The sequence below is a fragment of the Sphaerodactylus townsendi genome, linkage group LG01 (genome assembly GCF_021028975.2).
Source record: "Sphaerodactylus townsendi isolate TG3544 linkage group LG01, MPM_Stown_v2.3, whole genome shotgun sequence".
Lineage (NCBI taxonomy): Eukaryota > Metazoa > Chordata > Lepidosauria > Squamata > Sphaerodactylidae > Sphaerodactylus > Sphaerodactylus townsendi.
Window position 1 is genome coordinate 143092626 of NC_059425.1, and position 23402 is coordinate 143116027.

Genomic DNA, 23402 nt, shown 5'->3' on the forward strand with positions numbered 1-23402 from the left:
TAGCCTAGACGTGACAGTTTGTAGCATAGCCAGAAGACGAGGGAGGAACTGAGTTAGAATTTACTCATGGAACAGAATGCCAATTGTAAAATAACTAGACAGCATTATATGCTGCTCAGAGTGACTTGAACCAAGATTGTTGGCAGAATAAATGTAGAAAACATGTCGAAAACTCTTTGTTTTAAGGTTTTGAAGATTTGATGTTCATCCGAGGTTGTGAAGTAGTCCATGGAGAATCCTAGGGATTTGATTTTATTGATGATTAGCTGGTACATGTGGAGTGGGAGGTGTCGGTCAGCATAAGCAATAATAAACTGTCTGGCTTAGCTCTAAAATGGAGATGTAGCCAGTATTTGAGAGTAAGAATCCAGATTTTGGAGGTAACAAGATTTAGGCCAAGCTCCAGACAGATGCTATCATAAGCAGTCAATTGGGACATTGACTGTCTCATAAAGGTATCTGAAATTTGGCATGGAGAAGAAGGGTAAAGCATGACAGCTGGAAGGAAAACATTTTTTACCGCCTAATAGATGCTATTGATTGGATTTTCAGTTTGGACTTTGCTTTCTATCATTGTTCCTGCTTGCAACCTCAGTCTAATTACGTGTGTACCCTTTTGAAATCAATGAAAATCAAAATGAAAATGTCATTATAATAAATAAAAATGATTTTTTTAAAAAAATGACAATTGTAATTTAAACAAAATAATTGTAGACAAGGACGTGTCGTGCATTTTCAGTCATATCTTTTCAGATAAACTAACTGCAATCCCACAGTGGTATCTGCTAATAAACTAAGCCCAAGTTGCATTCACACTGACTAGGGTGATTTTAGTCTGGTTGCTGATGCAATTCAGTGTGAAATTGCTTTACAATGGAGATCCAGAGAGCACATGATAATCCATGTCCTTACCATTTTAGCCATGGTTTCCCTGATGTATATTGAAGGCCCACTCCCAGTGGATTCTTACATGAACCTCAGGATTATCTGCTCTTCCTGGTTTAATTTTTTTGGGGTTTTTTGTTATTTTGAATAGCATGACTAACTCTGCATAGAAATAACACATGGAAAAAACTTAAAACAAAAAAACTATGTATTGCAGACACCCCCAACAATCCCCTTCCCAGCGTTAAAAGGCAGGCTGAACTCTGGGTGATTCTCTTCCTCATCTTCTTCAAATCCATGAGCATGATTAATGCTGGATAAGAATAATGCAATACCTTCAAAACCTTTAAAAAGTCCTCCTCTGATGAATCCTCCCCTCTGTCAAAAAGGCTAGTGATTGTCTTCTGTTATGCCAATTTTTGCAGGGGAAAAGCCCCTTGCAATCATCAGCAAATGAACAGAGTAGCTTACTAGCTGATTCTTCTCCTGACACAAAAAATACTCCCGCTATTGGCGTCCTTTCCAGAAAAAAATGGCTTTTTACAAATTTAAAATTAAGCAGATTTGTGTGAGTGTGTGAAAGGAACAGGCTGTTGACAGTCTGTGCATGAATAAAGGACAACGTAACATGGACATGTGAAAAAATATTCACCAGTCAGATGGCTGAAACATTGGAAATCCTTAGTGTAAAAGCAGACATTGTTCAGTCCTTAAATATTGCAAATCCTACTCAGATAGCAGTGGTCACTTGCACATTTGTTTGCACTCATGGTAGCCATTTTAATATCATAATTTTAAAATCTAATCTATTAATTCACCGCATCAATTAAAAAATAAGGTCTTTTTGCAAAATACAATATGGAAATTGCATGCAAACATTCATTGTCCCATGGTGGGGGGCATGTACATTAAAAAAAATTCCTCATGAGAAAAGGAACCACTCCTGAATTCCATCTCTGTATGCATATGTATTTAAAAACTTCACTTCCACATAGTGGCTTTGGAAAGCAACATATTTACAAATATATTAATAGCTGCAAGCCCCATTGAAAAATAAAATGGCCTCACACAACAGACGTGGTACAGCATACTTCATAATCGCTCGTGCTATAGCTGAATGAGTGAAGTGTAAGGGGATATTTGCCAAGCTACTTGACACTTTCTAGTCAGCTTAATCAGATACTCTTTCGTTTCCTGTAGTGGGGAGACTGATTTTCTGCTACTCATAGTATACCCAGGGTCTATTTACATATCCTAAGAGAAGAGATGAACATACAAGTCATGTTACATCTGGCTTAACTGCTGTCTAAAACTATATAAGCTGACACCGGGTAGAAAGAGAAGACGACTTAGTGAATAAAGATTTATTGAATACACAGTACCTGGGCAATTGCGATAAAGATGTTCTACTGGCAGACATCTAAATTCCTAGAGTTCTTTCTTTAAAATCTGGATGTATTAAGTTACTGTGGCAGGCAGCAATTCAACTGGGTGTAGAAACACACATGAGGTGCACATACCAACATTTTTTGTATTTTCATAATCAATTTGCCCCCTCCTCCTCCAGCAGACCCTACAAACTCTACCAAGTTCAAAAAAGGAATTTTGAGCAATAGGGAGAGATAGGTCATCTGGTGACAGTTTTGTTTTAAATTGCTTTTATATCCACATCTCCAAAGTACATTTTTGTACCCAGGAGTTAAGAGATTCTACTTCAGGGAGGGACAACTTTTGAACAAGAAAATCTGCAAAACATTTGTATATGTATATGAACACCCATCTGGATCGAGGCTAAAGCTATATTCTAGTTATTCATCTCTTTATTGGGAGCAAAGAGAAATAAAACAGATGTTTCTAAAACTTTAACAGTGTAATGCAGAATATTTTTAAACATCCCCCCCCCCCCATCACAGCTTTTTCCATCTTATGTGTCAGTTCTTACACAATACAACTATATGGAGCTGGAAAAACAAGTAAACAAAGTACAATGAAACTCAGAAGCAGCGTGAGTCACACTGGCTAGCCATCCTTCAAAAAACAAGAGACAAGTACCATTGGTGAAATGAATTACTTTCACAGTCATCCTTATGGAAACATCCTGCAGAACATATCTGAAATAATAACTTGTCATATGTGTGAATATCTCTGCTTTTGATAGGCAACAGTAATCTTTGCAGGCAAGTCATCTCTTACAGGTATAGAGTTAAAAATGGAATCCAATCATATGCCAACTAGTTGACTAAGCCATTTCATTTCCACTACCATTTGATTTTAATTTCATTAGCTAGCATGGGAATAAGATCTGAACTAAGTCCATTACCACTAGCCAAAGTTCCTAATAAAGTTCCTAACAAAAGCTCATTTGACTAAAGCCTGAAAATAAAATATGCAGAAGAGGTAAATAGTCACTGTAAGAAAGTGGAAAGGAAGAGATAACATGGAAGGAAGAAAAGGAGAACCCAATATAAAAAACACTATTTAGAGGCTCCTAATTTGATATACAAGGATTATGTACTGTATTACTTACTGAAAGTTTCTGATAAGAGGCACACTCCCCAATTTAAAACAGGGTTTTCCAACTCCACATGAAATCTGCCTCAAAGAGAAGCTTTCCGCTAAATCAAAACCTGCAAAATATGATATAATGATATTTATTGATCATTAAATGCAATTTTAAAATGTTGGAGAAAATTATTGATTTGTGCCACCAGCTCGTTCGATTTTCTAGACTAGCAACTGATATCCTATTACAAATCCTACAATTTTAATCACAGAAATGTGCAAATCTCATTTTCTCTATGGAAGGTTTTAGTGAGAAATTCTTCTAGCACTTTATTTTGTGAATTCTGAGGAATGCACTGGTTCTTTCCTTTTCCATCAAAATGAATGAGAATAAAACTTGTTCTCAAAACAATACTAACTACACTGCTAATTATAATAAGCACAAACAAAAAGTTGGAACAAACAGAAATTTCAGGGCTAAATTAGATGTGACTGTTTCGTTCTAGCCACCAAAGGCTGCTTTGACCACTATAAATAATTTTAAAATGCAGCGTGGCACTGATCTTGCAAGATGAGGTTCTCTTGTTCCTCCGAACTGTGCCTTATCAAGGGTCAAAATGATTGCTTCCCATGATAGTTTTGGTACCTGCAAAGGCATGGCGGGGAGGGGGGGGGGAGGCAGGGGAGAGATGCTCTTGCTGCATTTTTAAAAATGAATTTAAAATGACAGGGGCATCCTCAAGGTTGCTGTCACATCCACTTTGGCCCTCACAATCTATTCTTAATTAATTTCTAAAAATATAGAGATACATTTCATTTTTAAAATTTAACAACTTAAACGTATTTTGAATATGCTCTTTTTTACATTGAGGAAAGCTCACCTGAAATATCAACATTTTCCTTGTCGAGGCGGCTAATCTGATATCCTTCTGTGTTCAACAGCGGACACCACGTATTATCTACAAAAAGAATTTCCTTTGGTCAGGAGGAACAGATTGCTATTCCCTATACTAAGACCAACCTTACCATTATTTGAAGAGCTTTAAAAAAAGTCATATGCACTATTACTAATTAAAAAAACTTTTGAATATGCAAATATTATGCCAGTCATCCACATAAACCTTCAAGGAGAATTGATATATCTGTTTTACATCAAGGAAGTAAGGTCTGTTGTATAGAACCAGGAAAAGAGATGGTAAATTTGTTCCTGGATTATTCTATTTCAGACTGCTGGTAAAGATTCTATAAGTGAATGCTGCTTCCATATTAAAAGGTTCATACCGGTAGTGCACCCTTCAAAATCAATTGAAGTCAATGAGTTCCAACTGAAATGTAATTTTGTGTGGTATCATACACTTTTTTATATTTTTAAAATGCATACAAACTCTTAAGATCAGAATTTGCAATAACTGTTAATTTTACAACAAAGCAAGAATGAAAGCATATAATTGGAGTACCAGATCAAGAGCCAAATGTTATTTACTATGAAGACAGTAATTTACTCACAATGCTGAGTTCATGCTCTCAGAGTTTGGGAACAATGTTAAATAATGAAATCATATTTTTTTTTCTTAAGACTTCTGCTGGACAAGCTGCACTACAACACGGATTATTTTAAATACAAGTTATTTGCCTTATTGCCTTTCCCCCCTTGAATAAACTATGTGTTCTAATGTTTGGAAGAACAAACTCGAATGATTAAACTAATAAAGCATGCTATACCAAAGGATTTAATGGATCCAAAATTATCTCAGATTTTGTTTTCCAAGCCATTTACCAAATTGTTAAACTTCAGATACGTTAATAAGTAATACCGATAGGGTGGATCCCAATGAGTGTAGAGTGGTATTCACACAAGCAAAACTCCACCAGCCCTACCTTTTCACAGCCTGCTGTGCCCCAGTTGTGCCCCTATGCATTGATGGGCCCCTAGGAACACTGTGGGAGACAAATTGCATTCCCACCTCCACTGTGGAGGTGTGCAATGGGAGGGGAATTTTCAAAAATGTCTCCATTCTTTCCCATTAGCAGAGTCTTTTGCTTCAGCCAAAAAAACAAAAACACAACATGAGTCATGTGTACCCCAATATTTATTTGGAACCCATTTATAAGGGCAGAGTAGAGTCACAGATCCTGAGGACCTACCCAAATATTTATTATTTATCAATCCCAATCTGTTTTCTTAGAGACAGGTACTTTTCACTGTGGCCAGATGATAGCACCCTTTTTCCCCCTAAGCATTACTGAGTCACTTGTATCACTTTCAGTTGCTGGAACATATGTGACCTCCCGGACAACTTGGGCATAATCAAATCACAGCACCAGTATAAGTTCATCACACTGCTTTCTTATAAGTGAACAACTTACACTGAAATAAGTGATTCAGAGTAGCAATTGAACAGATTTTTAAGAGAGAGAATATCTTAATTTAGTAGAGGATTTCATATCAGTACTGTTCATGGATCAATCTTTGCTGGGTGAATTACATACAGCCAAGAATTTTCAGTACCAAAATACTGTCTAAAGGAAAGATCACATGTAAACTATTTGAGTCAAGCATGGGCCTACTTATCTACTGCAGACGGAATCTGTACTGAATTCAATATGTGAAGTTCCTAAAAAGATTTCCAAAACAAGTTAAGAGGGGCTTTCCAAATTTTCATAAGTGGTAAAGGGAGAAGACTTTTTGCATTGTATTAGTCTAGGAATATACTAATGGACAAGAAAAGGTTGCACAGGAAATTAAATATTTGAAATCATGAAAGTGTTCTGAGTTTACTATCTACTGTTTCAAATATGCACTAGAGACTCACTTTTCAGTGCAACTGTACCATCAGCCAAGTTTGACATGAATACACACTTGAAAATTTTATATCTACAAATCATAATTTCAATACAGTTGTTAATGGGCTGGTTAGAGAATGCATTTTCCACCTGAATGCAAATACTTAAACCAAAATTAAACAAAATGGCTAAGTATATGGGCACATCCCTTCCCCTAGACTGTGGAGCAGCTCACACTTAGAAATAAACATAAGGTATGTGCAGATTTGTATCAAGGGTATTGATTATGAGGTAGAGAGAATAAAAAGAAGCCTCTATTTCTTTGCTGCGACCACAAAATAATAGGAAGTATTCTTCATGCAAAATACAGAAGGCAAAGAATTTGTGGTTGCTGCATTGCTATAGATGAACTACAGTACTTAACCAGGCTGCCAGTTTACAAGGCCATTCTGTGTTTCATCATTAATGCAGCTACCTCTGCTTCCATTATTTTAAGATTTTTCTAATACTGCCTAGTGGAAAAATTATCTCAAGCTCAACACAGTGCCAGGACTGGATCTAGTGGGGAACAAGAGGGGCATGTGCCCCAGGCAGCAGATGGGGGGGGGGGCTGCAGCAGGAGATGGGGAAGGTTCAATTGCCCAGCAGAAATGGGTCATTCTGCAGCCTGGGTTCCCCCAATTAGGCTGCTGATAGGAGGTAGGGTGAAGGGAGTGGGAGACCGATGGACATTAATGATTTAGAATGCTTGATGCACCCCGCTTTTCCACATCCTGTCTTGTGCTCAGCTGAGGTGCTGCAGGCCTTCGAACAGCCTGGAATTTAGTGGAATATAGAGGAAGAAGATGCACTCTTCTCTTGCCACCCCCAGCCACTTTAAAACTTGGAGCTTGGCTTTGCCAAAGGCCACCAGCAGACCTCCCCCTTCATCTGATAGGCTTGACTTTCTCCAAAGAGCCTAATTTTACACATTGAAAGGAGAAGGAGAGAACAAGAACAGAGGGCCTGTTATCTGCCATCAAGTCTCTTCTGATTTATGAATCAATAACCTCCAAAATATCCTTTTGCTAACAGCTTTGCTCAGGCTAAAAAAACTGAGGGCCATGCTTCCTTTGCTGAGTCAATCCATCTTATTGTGGTTCTTACTCTTTTTCTACTGTCTTCAATATTTCTTAATATTATTGTCTTTTCCAGTGACTAAAGTATAGCTACTTCAGTGTAGTCATTTTGGCTTCTAGCAGCACAATTACCAGAAAAGGTGTTTCTTGGGCAATATTTACTGGGCTGTTGAGGAGGGCTGTTGAGGAGGTGTTGCCTGAAATGGTAGGGAAATTAGCAAGTACAGACCTTGCATTGCGAAACAGGGTGTAACTGGAGTCTTTGTCACCTGAGTTTACGGAGGTTGTTCTCTGTCAGAAAATCCCAGGAGTCCAGATAGTAAAGTTTAACCATTTTTATTAAGAAAATAAAATAATAAACTTACACACAATGGTAAAACACAAGCACACAGAGAATGGCAAGAAGGCTAGGATTTAGAAAGGGGTGGCAAGAAGGCTAGGATTTAGAAGTTTGGATGGCTGGGCACTTATTCTGAGGGCACCAGGTTCACCTTCAACTGGGTGCCCACAGCATTTGCCCCTCCCAAGAAAACTTTAGCAAAGTTGGCTGGTTCCTTTCAGGAGACTCACACCAGCAGCCCTGCAGGAATTTAGATGCCCCTACCCAGGACAACACCCCCCTCCCAAGTCCTTCCCAAATCTCCAGCACAGAGCCAGCTGGACATAACAACAAGCCCCATTTAAATCTATGGTGGGAAAAGTTAATTAATTTTTTTCCACCATAGAACTTGCTGAAGAGCCTGGCAGATTTTGTGCTCTGCAGTGGCTTCTTTGTACCTAGTGGGGAATTTCTGTGCAGGCTGCACATTTTTGAAGCTAGAGGCACCAGACTTTCAAGGTGGCTCCAGGAGGCCCTCCTGACAATAGCATCCAGTCTTGGTGAACTTTCCTTCTGGGGGCTGTGGGAGGGGCAGGTTGAGAGAGTTCTGAGAGAACTCAGTCAGCAGACTTCATGTGTAGGAGCGGGAAAACAAAATAAGCCTTTTGGGGGCCCATAAAATTGAACCCCCAGAAGGTAAAAATGCTTAATTGTGATGGAAAATTGCATGAAAAGTTGGTTGTGTCATCCATGGAAAGGAGGTATGTTAACCTGAGTTCCCCCTATAGAGTTTTCTTAACCAGTGGATGTCACCACTTATAGAAGTTTATTCAATACATTAATTTATGCAGCCTGTAATGTAGTACTTCTTCTTGGCTATCCTGAACCTACTGCCAATCACATTCATTATAGTTGAACTGTAGCAGTGAGGCAGAATAAAAATTCTCACTCTTCATTTTGTTTCATATCATTTGTGAGTATATATTAATTTAAGCATCTATATTTGTAAAACTTGTCTAGGTACAAACTCTTCATAATTGTATTTTTTAAAAAAACAAATCATAGCGGCAGCTTTTCGCCCTATTTCCAGACTAGTTGATCCTGACAAAAATGTTCTCCTCTTTGATCTGTGAAAGATTCTGGAAACTCCCGTTTTCTTTGCATCAGCCCCTGATAATTCCTGCTTTGTAAGCTACACAGTTTGTGCCTCTTAGTATTGCTCTCAATTGCCATGTATCTAATTTTGTGATTTTATATTTACAGATACATATACTTCTACCAATATGATACACTTCTTTACATCTGATGAAATGGGCTGTAGTTCACAAAGCTGTAACCTTTAGTAAATAAATCAGTAAAAGATCAATCTGTTTACCCTTCCTTCTTCTGGCACAAAACTAGTGGCAAAATAGTGTGCTTATATGCTGAATGACAGGCGCTGGCATCACCAGGACTGATTTTACTGACATATTTATTTTAAAAGATAAGCAGCCCATCCAAGTGACTGTGCTGCCCCACTGCACCCAACAGGCTTCCTGGCGGCTGTGGGGGGAGGCAGATGGCTTACAAAGAGAAAAGGCTTCACTGCCACTGAGAAGCCTTTATGGGACTCTATTGACTTACACTGCCTTTTTGTGGCTTAAGTCTAAACTAACCACCACTGGAGTAAGGGGGAGAACGACCAGGAGGCCACGCCCCCAGATCACCCCTGTTGCACTGGTGGTGGTAGTGACACTGCTGCAGTGTCCTGTGTTGCATCCCACCACTGGGGAGGATGGCGGTGGCTGCATGCCGGTGGTTTCACCACTCCACCAGGGTAAGTGCCTTGGGAAGGGCAAATCGGCTGAAAAGGCTGTGCACCACTCCCACAGGTGGATTCACCCCCACTTTGGATGCGGCCATACGTTGTTTTTCATATAATATGAAGTTGAATATCTACATTAGCAAAGTTGCATTTAGAAAAGGCCATGCATCTGATGTTCAAGCAATACAATAATGACGAAAATGGATTGCCTGAACAGTGTTTAAATGTACTTAAATCACTTTTAATTATGAAAGGAGTCGTTCTAACTACTAATCATAGACTTTTTACATGTTTTAACTACGGTAAGTCTCCAACAAGGTCTAGCAAACCCCAAAAATTATAGTCACATCCTTAAACTACGGTATTGTTTGTATGTGTTGTTTAATCCAGAAAGGAATTCTCTCTTACACAAATATGACCACTACAGATTAATATAGAGCACCATACAGGTAAAGGGTGCAGGGAGGGAAAAATCACATTTTCACTACTTTAGTACATCATTGGTAAATATTAACATGTTAACAGATATTTGCTGGTTACTATTAACTATGTTTTAAGCACAGCTGCCATCACCAGGTTAGGAAACTCCTGGAGATTTGGGGGTGGAACGGGGGGGGGGGGTAGAATTTGGGAAAGGAGAGACCTCAGTTGGGCATGATGCCAGACAGCCCACCCTCCAAAGCAGCCATATTCTCCAGGGGAACTGATCTCTGTATTCTGGGGATTAGTTGTAATTCCAGATCACCAGGCCCCATCTAAAGGTTGAGAACCCTAGTTCTGACTGCTCAGCCCAAGTAAGGATATAGAGGAATAAGATGAACCTGAAAATATAAGACCAGGGACTTACCTTGCTCCAACACTGGCATGGTTGATGGGCTTAGCAGCATCTTAGGATAGGCAAGTGTTTGCCTCAGCCTCACTGTAATAAAGTATTCAGCCTCAGGTGACTAGTACATCATGATGTCAATATACCATTATTATCCTATTATATAAAAGGCTAGCCATGGTGGCAACAACCCACTTCCAGGCAATCGCCACACATGACCCACTTCCAGCTACTTGCCATGCATACCTGGCTTGGGGGCAGAGCAAATAAAAAACAGTTCAAACAAAACAGCGGAATGTGGTAGTTACTCACTCTCTTGCACACTTGCCCTTCTCCCTCACTGCTGAATAGTTACTGTCATTGTACCATCTGCAGCTGCCTGAGGAGGAGCAGGCGCAGGCTTCTGCCACTCCCTGTGGGAGGGTCGTGACTGCTGTTGGTGGTAGCAACTGCATCATTAACTGTTATGTGGTGATACAGGTGCCTGGGAAGAGGAGCAGGCATCTGGGAACAGGAGAAGGAGGAGGGAGCTGGTGACATGGGGCTGAGGGGGGAGGAGAGGCAGGATGGGTCACCTTCCTCAATAGCTGCATTAACCTTTGTGTGCTGATGTAAGCATCTGGGAAGAGGATGAGGACAGAGCTGATGACCCAGGGCCAAGGGGGAATGAAAGGCAGGAGGGGCTAGTCCCCTTAGTGGGCACCACTAACCCACCTATAGTTTTCTAGCACCTGTTGTATTTGTTTGTACAACAGGCATTACTTCTAGTATATCAGTATACATGAACTCCTCCATCTTCTCAGTAGCCCTGATTAATACACAACTGGATTGATACACAAAAATAGTTTCCCAACATCTTTGTACAACATGGAACATTATTTGAAAGTCTGGTTTGGGCCTAACCTGGATCTGAATGTCTAAAACAAAAAACACAAACACAAACTGCACAGTTCACACTTTATAATGCACTTGCATACAGTGATTCAACACCATACAAAAATGCAGTGTGACCGTTGACCCTGGTTAGTATCTGGATGGTCCCTTGGTGCTACTGTAAGGGAGGTACTTGTGTTTCCCCTATTCTCAATGTTTGTGTTCCTAGCAATTGAACACTGTCAAAAGAGTGGAACAGGTGGAATTAAGTGTTCATCTTATAAGGACATCTGTTCTATGTACCTCACCCTTACAGTATCTAAGATCCCAGGAAGATCTTGAAAATCTTGTCCTTGCAGACCACTCCAACAAAGTCCACCTCTAAAGTGGCCAAATTTTGTGCTGAGACCTTGTCCACAAACAAAAATCCAAATATTTTAATAACTTTTATGTATAACTAATTACAATACCATAAGTGCATTAATTTTAATTTCTGTGCACTAATTTTACACTTGTATGTAAATTGTGCTGTTAAACTGATATTGACTGATCTTTTGCTCATAATAAATGATGATTATTTAGATGGGAGACCATTAAGGAAATCCAGGGTCAGGCAATGACAAACCATTTCTGTTTATCTCTTGCCTTAAAAACCCTATGGGGTCATCATATGTTGGCTGTGACTCGATAGAAATATACACAACCATCAGTACACATGAAGGTTAGTATCAAAGGCTTACGGCCTATAGGGACATGGGGTCACCCATGTCCCCGGGCACACACCTTTTGATCGCATAGGTCCAAAAGGTGTGCGACCGAGCTGCATGCCGCCGAGCCCCACCGCTGCTTTCCATACAGCCTTCCCTGGGCCTTGTGAGCCTGCAAAGAGGCTGGGGGTGGGGCTTGGCCTACATGGAGGCCGGTGGCAGGGATCGATGGCAAACGGCCTGGACCCCGAAGCTCTGCCCCCCAATCTCCATTCAGGCCTCCCCAGACCCTCTCCAGGCCCTGATGGTCTGCACAGAGGGGGGGAAGCGGGGGGTGGGGCTCGGCCTGCACAGAGGTGGCAGGGGGGTGGCAGGGATGGGAGGCACCCAGAGAAGGGCTTGTCTGCAGGTGCCAGCTTCCTCATTGATACTCTCTGGGCTTCCAGGTAATATCCAGATATCCGCAGTCGGCAAAACGCCGAATGCAACAAGAACAGCTACAGCAAAGAAGAGGAGGAGGAGGAGGAGGAGGAGGAGTTTGGATATATATCCCCCCTTTCTCTCCTGTAGGAGACTCAAAGGGGCTGACAATCTCCTTGCCCTTCCTCCCTCACAACCAACACCCTGTGAGGTGGGCAGGACTGAGAGAGCTCCGAAAAGCTGTGACTAGCCCAAGGTCACCCAGCTAGTGTGTGTGGGAGTGCATAGGCTAATCTGAATTCCCCAGATAAGTCTCCACAGCTCAGGTGGCACAGCAGGGAATCAAACCCGGTTCCTCCAGATTAGAATGTACCTGCTCTTAACCATTACACCACTGATGCAGTCATACGAATGGTCACATCACTGTTGCTTTTCTGAAGCATTTTAGAAAGGCCTGTATGGGCAGCAGTGGCAATATAAAGGGGAATTGAAGGCTATGACAAATTGTGCATGATACAATTCCCAAATTAGTTTCAGGAATTTTCCCAGTTACATTGGAATTAAAGAGGTGTACAGCACAGCACAGAGAGAAATTCCAGATCATTAAAACAAAAGGACAAGGAAAATCCCACTTATTCCTATGTAGCTTTTAAGGCCAGGGAAGAGAGCATGACCTTAACACCATTACTGGCAAGAAAAGTACAGATGGCACTATCCTTCCAATGTATCTTGGCTTTAAAAGGCATCAACACCCCATCTCTATCTTTGATCTCTTCAAAAGGCCCTTGTGTGTTAATAGTTGTTTCAGAAAGCATTGGCAAAGATACAGTGCATGTTAATTTTTTCGCATTCTTACTAATTAAATGTAGTGTAACAAGCAAAATGTTTGAAACTACAAGATCACAGGCTATATTGTGCATTTATAAATGTTGTCTGACCCAGAGCCATAAATAGAGTGTCATAAGCTGAAAGTCTTGGGAACATTAACTTTTAAATGATGCACAATGTGAACAATTCAATTTCTGTAGACGGTGTCTAAGTATACAAGTGAGTAATGCCCAATGTAAATGGCCACATTTATTCATGAACAGTGCCACTGAAATCAGTATTCATTGCACTGTTTCAGGAATTCAATTGAATCTATATACTATATGGAAATTACTACAAAATTGTGCCCATGAAGCATAAACCCATGCCAGCCCCCACCTTGGCCAGCAGGCTCCCTGGCACCAGGAGGGTAGCAGCAGCACGTAGGATGATGGAGTGGTGGGCAGCAGCAACAAGAGCAGGGGGAGCATGAAGATCCAGCAGGAGGCTAACCCAGAACCCAGCCAGCTAAGCTGGCATATGGCAGCAAGAGGGCAAGTGCAGGTGTTGGAGGGATATGACAAGGGAGCCAGCTGGGAAAAGGAAAGGAGAGGACAGTGAGGAGAGACAGCAGAATGCCCATAGCCAGGCCTCAGCAGAAAGGGGACAGGAATGGGGGAATGTCTAGGTAGGAGGAGGCAGGGATATGGCAGAAATGATGGGGGATGGGGAAATCAGGCCAAGGAAGGGTGGGCTGGCTCCCAACTCCAGGGTCCTGGTTGGAAGGGCCAAGGGGTGGAGTTAGACTGATAAAAGAAAGGGTGGGAGGATTGCTGAGGAGGAAGATGCTGATGCCCAGTTCTTGGAGCTGGGAGGGGGCGTGTCAGGAGGGAGAGGCAGCATGTGAGTCCTCCTTCCTCACTTCTGAGGCCCTTTGGAACCCAAGGGAACTGGCAGAGCCCATGGGGGCAAGACTGGGAGATACAGCCCCAGTACCAGGAGGAGACACAATATATTATTGTGGTGACATCCTGTGACCTCTTATGCCATGCTGATGACAGTATCTTGACACATGATATTATTGAATCTCAGAAAGCTGCCATTTCCATTCCAGATACTGAACAGTTTCCCACTGTTTGTATGAGGACGGTACACAGAGTTTCCCATGTTTCTTTCCTTTAACTCTTACTGAACCCCTATAATGATAATTCCTGGGGGTGCAGGATTTGTATGAATGAACAACCATGAAACTCAGTGAGCTGAAGTAAGGGAAGGAAACGGACCTCTTTCCTCAGCAGAGGTCTTTGTAAACCTCACTCCAGTTCCTTAGTCCCCATGGTTGTTGCTTCCCACAGTCTCACAGCCCCAGGAATCATCTTTCAGGGGTTTGATACAACTACTGGTATGAAGGCAGAGAGGAATGCAGCAAAATGAGGCATTCTGTGCACAGAATGATAGGTTACATCCCACTCTAATTTGTAGATTAGAGTAGTAAACTGCAGCATTTTCAGATTTGGGACTTGCATCTGAAATATGAGATCCCTTTTTAATGTTTAATATCTTGACTATATGAAATGGAGGATAGGGATTCTTGTATTTTGGACAGTTAGGAAGAAGGGAGAATTTTTATGCTGTCTTTTGGCTGAGATTCTCTCTTCTGCATAACTGAGAATGAATGGATTTCTCCTATTTGATTACTTACTAGAGCCATTTTACACGTTACACCAGTCTTTACAATGGCTGCCAATTTGTTTCTCAGTTCAATTCAAGGCCCTGGAGCTTATCTTGAAAGCTCATTAAGTACTCGGGATCCATGCACTTAATGGATTTTTACTTCCCATATGAATCTGCATATTAGCTCCACTCATCCAAGCAGGACTTTCTGTTGGTCTTTGGTTGCATTTTACTAAGATCTGTTATTGCCTGATCATGAACTTTCATTGCAGCAGCTCTGATGTTATGAAACAGTGTTCTGAACAGTCAGGTAAGTCCATTTCTTTATTGTTTTATGAAAAGGTGCATAGCTGAACACTTTAAGAGGGCCTTTTAGGACATCTAAATTGTTTTGAATCTGGTTGGTCTTCTCATTTTCTGATTTTGACTGCTTATTGTTTTAATATTTTGTTATTGTAATAATGGCTTTTAATCCATGGCCAGCCACTTTGGATCCCTTGTTTAGGAGATAAGAGGGATAAAATCTTTTAAAAATAAATATTCTGTTTTCTTCTGTTCTAGAACTTCTCATTGTGATATACTAAACTTCTCTTTATGTCTGGTTTCTAAAATTAATGGGGATGCAAATCAATTTCTTGAAATGATTTACATATTTCCTCCTTCACTTTTATGAACATTGACATGTTCAAGGGTAAAACAAAGCAAAATAGGTGATTCCATCAAAATTATTTTTTGTGAAATGTTTTACTAATATGCATATTTTACTGTACATCACCAATAAAACAAAACTTTATACAACTGTATGTTCAGCTGTATCAATGTTGTGTTTTTGCACTGATTTATGGATGTGAATGTGTACATGGAGGGTGGGAGATGCTACTGAACTGAAGGAACGAAAGGCCACAGTGTACCCATCATTCTCTGTAGAGAAGAAAGTACTGATTTCCTAATTTTTTGGTTCCACTTTGCACCCCAAGTAATTTAGAGTGCCAAAATCCTAGGAGAAATTTAGATGAATGTTTGGAAACATCCCCAAGTAACTTTTTGTCTTCTTTACACTCCCCTCCCCTAATTTCTTTCTCTCTACTCTCTGTCATTAAACTTAAAAAAAACATTGTAAACAAGGAGATACAGTGGTTGTGCCAGAACTGAGATCTTAGACTGGTCCTGACCATCAAACAGAAGACTAGGAATTAGCACATGGTGTCTGCATGAAAACTGAATCTTTCTAAAATTCTGACATAAAACTCATATCTTTGATAACAATGATCCAGGACCTTTTCTGGTGGAGGCAGCAACTCTGAAAGTTATTTTGATTGAAAAGAATTAGTCAACACTGTTCATGGCCCTGAATCATCTAAAATTAGTCATGATCGAATTCCATTGACAATAGAACTTTAATTAGTCATTGCAACTTTGTTCCACGGGTCTAGTGGAACATGCAGCTGACCTGGGGTATATTTAGTCAGAAGTGTCTCAGTGAATTTAGAAGGGTCAACTGTTAAATAAGTAGGCATAAGACTGCAGCCTTGGGATCGAAACAGCCAAGTTTCTGGAAATCCCATGAACAAGTCCTCCAGTACATTGTTTAATATTAAATAACAGCTATAGGCTGTGAATTTGGGTTAGTGGAACAAAGTGCAACTCCTGGGGATGCCATCTGAAATTGGAGAAACAGCACACGGAAAAATTTTTAAAAGTCCTCTTTCTTGTATCCACCTTCCAGATTTGCCCCCCACCCCCACCCCCTGCACAACTCCCATTTAAACAAAAACAAAATGCTGGAGTTTCATTCATGGATCTTCCAGAATCTTTTCAGGCTTTTCTCTTAGAGAATAAAAACTATATACAGCCAATATAGAGTGATACCCATAATAGGAATTTGGGCACACAACAATAACTGCTATCAGCTTTAAAGCAATCTTAACATTCAACTAAATTGTATAAATTATCACTTTTAATTATTTCTGGCTCCGTCAAAAAGAAGTCCTGCCAATGCTGTGAAAACTTTATGTTCCTAAACAAACCTAATCCCTGAAAAGTCAGGGAATAAAACAATTATGAGAAACAAGTTATCTTTAGTCTATTTAGGCTTCAACACATGGCTGTTGACAACCCCGTGAGCTTCAGCACTGTAACCCAATCCTCTCTTTTAGATTTGTTGTATTTTATTTTTAGACGTAATCACTTCCCTCCAGTAAATGGCTGTTATACCAGAAGTTCTGCAGAAGCAAAAACTGGAAGGGAGCACTGCTGTTAGCGTGCGCTTAGGCAGGCTGCTGCAAGCAGAACCGGTGTAATCTGCCACTCTGCAACATCGTCTTTCAGCCTTGCCATTTCCTTAATTAATACAATATTGGCTAATTAAATGAAGCCATTCCCCAGGCTCAGTCAGGGTACTGAGCAGAAAGCAAACCTTACTCCTTTTTTCACAACATCCCACACATGTGATCTTCCTCTTTCTTTCATACGCATAATTGCCTCCATATTTCAAATATGTGCCACTTTTAAAAATCAAGGTTAATTGAACAGTTTTTGTGGTGTTCCGAGTACTCGTAGAGTCATTTCAAGGCATTTAGAGCGTTGCAAATGACTTGTAAGGGTCTCAATCCAAAACATCTTTAGACCCACAGGGAAGCGAGCTTAGAAATACAAAATTATCTGCCATAGACAATGAGCTGGCGGCACTGGAGAGAAACAGGAGATATCTACACAGAGTTACACCATCTAAGCCCACTGATTACTTCAGTGGACTCAGAAGGGTATAAGTCACCTCAGGATTGCAGTGAAAGAGAAAGAAGAGCAAGCAGATCATAAGGGCCATTTTAATGAGAATAGGTAGAGCCAAAAGGGTAATCCATGTTGGAGTGATATTCACTAAATAGTGGGGCAAACAACTTTTTTTAAAAAATAAGAGGAGCAGTGATACAGCATTCCTTTTTAATACACCAACCTCAGGTGTATCTCCTGGCATAAAAAACTTTGACTTTTATGCTGGAATGGAAAATATTTTCCTTACTTTTCAAAGTTGCATCCTCTGCAGTGTGGATATACAACATATTAAATTTTAAGGCATACATTAGTGTGGATGACAGAAATTACGGAATGTCAGTATTGGTTTATAATTTTTTTCATGATCACCAGGGATTGTCCACATTCATAATTTTTGACCTCTAAGTACGGTATGCATGTATTTTACCAACTGTCTGGGTTCTTTGATAGAGAACCTTCTGCAAAGGACACAGGGAACAATTTTAAGCAGGCCCCCATAGATGTAAGTTCTGTTAGGCTTACTCCTAGCTAAGTGCCCTTAGGATTACAGCCAGGTTCAGCTCCACCTCTAAAGTAAGGATATTTTTTCCTCCAGAACTCTGTAACTTCACACCTTCAGAGGACAAGGGAAGGATACTATAGATTCATTAGGCAGTTTCCTTCTCTTTATGTAAGGAGCTGAGATCAGCAAACTTGGAAAGCTTTTGCTGCTTTATGAGTTTAGAGAAAAAACTCTAATGCAATGTCTGCTTACTCAGAAGTCTTACTGCATTACAGCACAACTGCTGTCCATAATTTTTATAGGTATTCTATGTTTGTATGGAAACCCTGTGTTAGATTGAAGTCCTGAAGGGGTTTCTTTGTTTGAGGGGGTGGGGTGTGAGCTGCTTTGAGCTCTTTGAAAATAAAGAAGTTATGAAAAAATAATTTAAACATTCTTCATTAGTAATTTTTAAAAATATTTGGATGTGACAACAAATATCACCTACCTCACTCTGAGCTAACTAGGGTTGGTCAATACTAAAAAAATTCGGTAAAATTCGGATTTGGGTATTTTGGGGCATAAAATGATTTGTATGCCTGAATCCGAATCATAGCCAATTCGGATATACCCGAAAATTCGGGTAAATCCGAAAAATTCGGGTCCGTTTTATTATTTTTTTTGAATTTTGGGTGTTTTACACGTTTTTGCCTGTAGGACGCAATTTTAAAAGACGGCACCAAAATTTCAGGATATATCTGACACTGTCTCGATGATTTTCCTGTTTATGCAGTTTGTTCAGGGGGGCAGCATTGACCTCAAAAGGGTGCCCCATCCCCCCATTGTTTCCAATGGAAGCTAACAGGAGATGGGGGCTACACTTTGAAGGTCCATAACGTTGGACCCTGAACCAAACTTCACCAAACTTGGGGAGTAATTTAGGGATACCAGTACATTTATGATACCCCTGAAATTTTGGTGACAGTAGCTCTAAATCCGCATTCCTCACAGTCACTAAAAGAAATTTCCCAGATTCTGTGCTCTGTAGTGAGTTGGTTGGCTCCATTGTAGCTAATAGAGCTTGTGGGAGGGCTGTGGAGTGCAATAAACCCACAAAACTTTCAGGGTGTCTTCAGAGAGTCTCTTCATGACACCATCCAGGCTCTGCGACCATTGCTTCAAGGGTTTAAATGTTGTTGGTAGGGTCGATCTCACACTGCACCATAAGCAAAGTTCCTCAACCCTGGATGGTGTCATCCAAGGACTCTCTTGAAGATACCCTGAACATTTTGGTGACTGTACTGGATAAATGTGCACCCCACAGCCCTCCACCAGAAATTCCACCATTGACAGCAAGGCAATGCAGAAGTCACTCTCGCAGAAAAAAGAACCTTGGGCAAATTCTTTGGGGTGCTCAGAGTTTAAATAAAGTTATGGGACCCTCAAAAAATGGTAGCCACCATCTCCTTAGCCTCTCATTGGAAACAACAATGGGGATAGAGGCCTCCCTTTGAGGGTCCATAACTTTGCCCCCCCTGAACCAAACTGCACCAAATCCTTAGGGGCGCTTCACCAGGACAGTCTCCTGATGATACCCTGGAAATTTGGTGCCACTAGCTTTAAAAAAAAATTCCGGGTTTTCATGTTTCACCGCCCTGCACATGAAGCCTGCTGGAGGAGTGAGCGGTGAAAACACGCAAACCAGCATTTTAAAGCTAGTGACACCAGTCCTCAGGGTAATATCAGGAGACTGTCCTGATGATACCTCAGTTCTGCGCAGCTCTGGTTCAGGGGAGCCAAAGCTATGACTCGTAGCCCCCATCCCTCTATCAGCTCCATTGGAAACAACGATAGTTGCACCCCTTTGAGGTCCATACCTGAACCAAACTGCACTAAACTTGCGGGCAACATCAGACAGCCTCACCCGGATGATACCCCCTGATAATTTGGTGCCAACACATCTCAAAATGCCCTCAGCAGGTAATTCTCAGGAATTTCTGCTCAGCATTTGCAGTGACTTACTGGTATTGCTGTCAATGGGGAATTTCTGGTAGAGGGATGTGGAGGTGCACATTTCTGATAGGTCACAAAGTTAGGTATTTTCAGGAGAAAGTCTTTGATGACACTATCCAGGTTTGGGGAATTTGCTCAGGGGTTTAATTCTATGGGACCCATTCCATCTCCCACTCTGAAGTAAAGTTCCCCAAACCTGATGGTGTCATCCAGAGACTCCTTGAAGATGTTCTGAAAGCTTTGTAGCAATTTCATGAAAAATGTGCACCCACAGCCCTCAGAAATTCCCCTATTGACAGCAAATGCAGCCAAGTCACTGCAGAACAAAGAATCTTGTGCAATTTTAGGGGGTGCCTGCAGGGGTGCATTTGTAGATGGTTTGGTGGTCATTAGGGTAGGAGATCAAGTTCCGTGATACCCTCCAAGTTTGGTGCAAAGTTTGTTAGGGGCCAAAGTTATGGACCCCTCAAAAGGCAGCCCTATCTCCTTAGTTCCCATTGGTTAAATGCATAGGGACACCACTTTTGGGGTCCATAACTTTGGCCCCCCTAAACCAAAATGCACCAAACTTGGCGGGTATCATCAGGACAGTCTCCTGATGATACCCTGAAAATTTGGTGCTGATATGTTTAAAAATGTCTCCCCTGCAGGCCGAAATGTGAAAAAAACACCAAAAAATAAAAACGCAATTCGAAGTTGGTAACTAACTCTGGATTCGATCTGTTAGATTCGACAGCCTCAGATCTGGCCCCTGCTCGGTCCGAATCATTCAACTGGTGGCAGATTTCCTCCGGGTAAAAATTCGGATTTGGACTGTCCGAATCTCCAACCCTAGAGCTAACTCAGTCAATAGCAGATAAGCTATTACACAGGGTTTGTTCCAAATCCTCCCACCTCTGTCACACAGTGAATCCCACCAAACTCGATCACCTGTCAGAACTCTAGATATAAATTCAAACATTGACCTATCCCAGAAAGCATCTGGTCAATATTTGATAAAAAAAAACAATACCCTGATTTCTGCAGTCACAAAAAGAGGAGATGACAACTCTTGGAACAGGTCCAACCAAGAGAAAGATGGGGCAAAAAGAGGAAAGATGTGATAAACATACTTTTAAGTGGAGGAACAAAAAGTAGCAAAATCATAGAGGTTGTAAATGATGTGTGGCAAGGCTTTGTACTACTTCTAGGTGTTAGTTTTTAAAATGTACATATTATATCCTTTTCAACTATTATTAAGTACATTTTACCCCACCCTTCCTTCAAGGAGCTGGGGGTAGTATCCTCTCTCCATTTTTTTCCTCCAAACCAAAGATCAGAGAGAGAGAGAGAGAGAGAGAGAGAGAGAGAGAGAGAGAGAGCACAAGTGGCCCAAGGTTACCATGAGAGCTTTATGCCAGCATGAGAATTTTACCACATACACACATTTTTTTCCAATTGTAGCCCAACAATTTAACCACCACACAAATCTGGTTGCCCTTTATATGCATAGGAAGCAAATTTTATCTTTACTTTACATAAAAACTTCCTAAGTATTCCTATCCTAATAGGGGAAAAAAGCTATTCCTAAGCACACTTGCCTGATTTGTTTTGGCTGAGCTTGATTTTAAACAAGTGTTCTGACTGCAGTTTAACACTAGTGGTTCAGGGCTTGCAGAACCCATGAACGTAGGACTGCACTCACAACTGCGCTCAGTTTCCAAGGCCTGGGTTAGATTCTTTCTGAAGGTGTAACTTAAGAAAATGAGGAAGTATCAGTGGCAGCACAACATAACTGTAAACGACTGCAAGTTCATTCCAAATGTAGCCTCCTCTGAGTGGTCAGGAAATGGAAACATTGCTGTTAGGCACCTTGAGTGGAAACATCTTTTAATAGAGAAATTTAATCAAATACTTCCCAGATTAGAAACTTTATGCAATTTCCACTGGTCTGTCCATATGATTCACAGTAATATGTATTTTCTTTTTTAGTTATATTAATCCACAAAAAGTAATAGACTACCCCTAGGTGGGTAGCTGCACCACTGACTGAACAAGTCTTCTCTGGCCCCATGATTTCCATACCATTATGTTATCAGTTCAAGAGTTGGCATCACTATTATTGTGACACACTGAAACAACATACCTGTATTGTCAGTGACTGCCATACAATGAGAAAGAGGAAAACAAAGGGTGGCCAACCAAAGCCAAGTTATGAAAAATCCAATTGCCTTCATCTCCTCTCGGACACATGTGAACAAATGGCCAGGAATCTGAAATAAAGTAAAATAAACAATCTTTTGACTCACTTTTTGTCAGGCAAGATGCTTCTCTGAAGGTTCAATCAGGTGTAGTTGGGCAGTCACACCAAAGTCAATTGAAATCAGAGGGCCAGTCTGGGGAACAGTAAAGGTGGAGCACACCATACCCATCTAGCCATCCAGTATGCTTGCAGATTCCACTCATTGCCAAATAATCTTAGGACACTTAGACACCATAAACACATCTGCAGTCCTGCATCTACTGGTTCCTGCTCAGCAAAGATATGTTCTTTTAAGTCCACTTGAGTCAAAGGGTTTAGAAGGGGTATAATGATGCTTGGGATGGCATTGCTAAACTAGTGTTTTACTGCATGTACAAAGCCTATGGGTGCAAAATTGGATAATACATTTGGATGTCCTCTAGAGGAGGTAAATAAATGTGGCTGGTGTTTCAGGAGGGCGAGGATAGGGTGAGCTCTCCTATCTTCCTGCTTCCCACTGTAGGTAGAATGGGCATATTGTCTGCACTGGAGCAATGGATACAAATGTACCTACCACTGTTTTCCCGAAAATAAGACATCCCCTGAAAATAAGACGTAGTAGAGGTTTTGCTGAAGTGCTAAATATAAATCATCCCCTAAAAGTAAGATGTAGCAAAGTTTTTGATGGAAGCATGCCCGTCGACCAGAGCATGCAGCTGCGGAGCGAAAAATAAGACATCCCCTAAAAATAAGACATAGTGCATCTTTGGGAGCAAAAATTAATATAAGACACTGTCTTATTTTCAGGGAAACAGGGTAGCGGCATACAGCTTTGCAATTGTGTTACATAGGAAGGCAAGAAGAGCAGCAATTCTTGCATTTGTTATAACAAAAATTTGAGCAAATTTTCTTCAGAATATTCATCTTTAAATACACCTTTTGGATCATTTCCTTTTTAATGAAATTTCATTTTGGCTGTCTAGGAAAGATTAATATTGCAAGTGTTTTGCAGTCAGATTATTGCTATAAAAATTTTCAAATTTGGCATTTATTAGCTGTTTGAATTCTGTAAACTTTGTTTTTTGTTAACAGTAACATCTGACTATATTTTATTCTCTTTTTTCTACTCCTTAAAATGTATTCCCCATCCACAACAAAATGTTGTTTGAGAGAGAATCATTAGTCATACACAGTGT

General features: G+C 40.7%; 1 protein-coding gene across 1 annotated transcript in view; it reads right to left on the reverse strand.

The window, feature by feature from the left end:
- The window catches only part of COL19A1 (collagen type XIX alpha 1 chain), a 248436-nt gene that overhangs the window by 218454 nt on the left and 6580 nt on the right, over positions 1 to 23402 (reverse strand). The window contains exons 2-5 of the mRNA XM_048496321.1: positions 22111 to 22237; positions 10260 to 10331; positions 4269 to 4346; positions 3413 to 3512 (exon numbers count right to left, since the gene is read on the reverse strand). Of these exons, the coding sequence (XP_048352278.1) occupies positions 3413 to 3512; positions 4269 to 4346; positions 10260 to 10331; positions 22111 to 22201 (341 nt within the window). The 5' untranslated portion in view covers positions 22202 to 22237. The remainder of the gene's footprint in view (positions 1 to 3412; positions 3513 to 4268; positions 4347 to 10259; positions 10332 to 22110; positions 22238 to 23402) is intronic.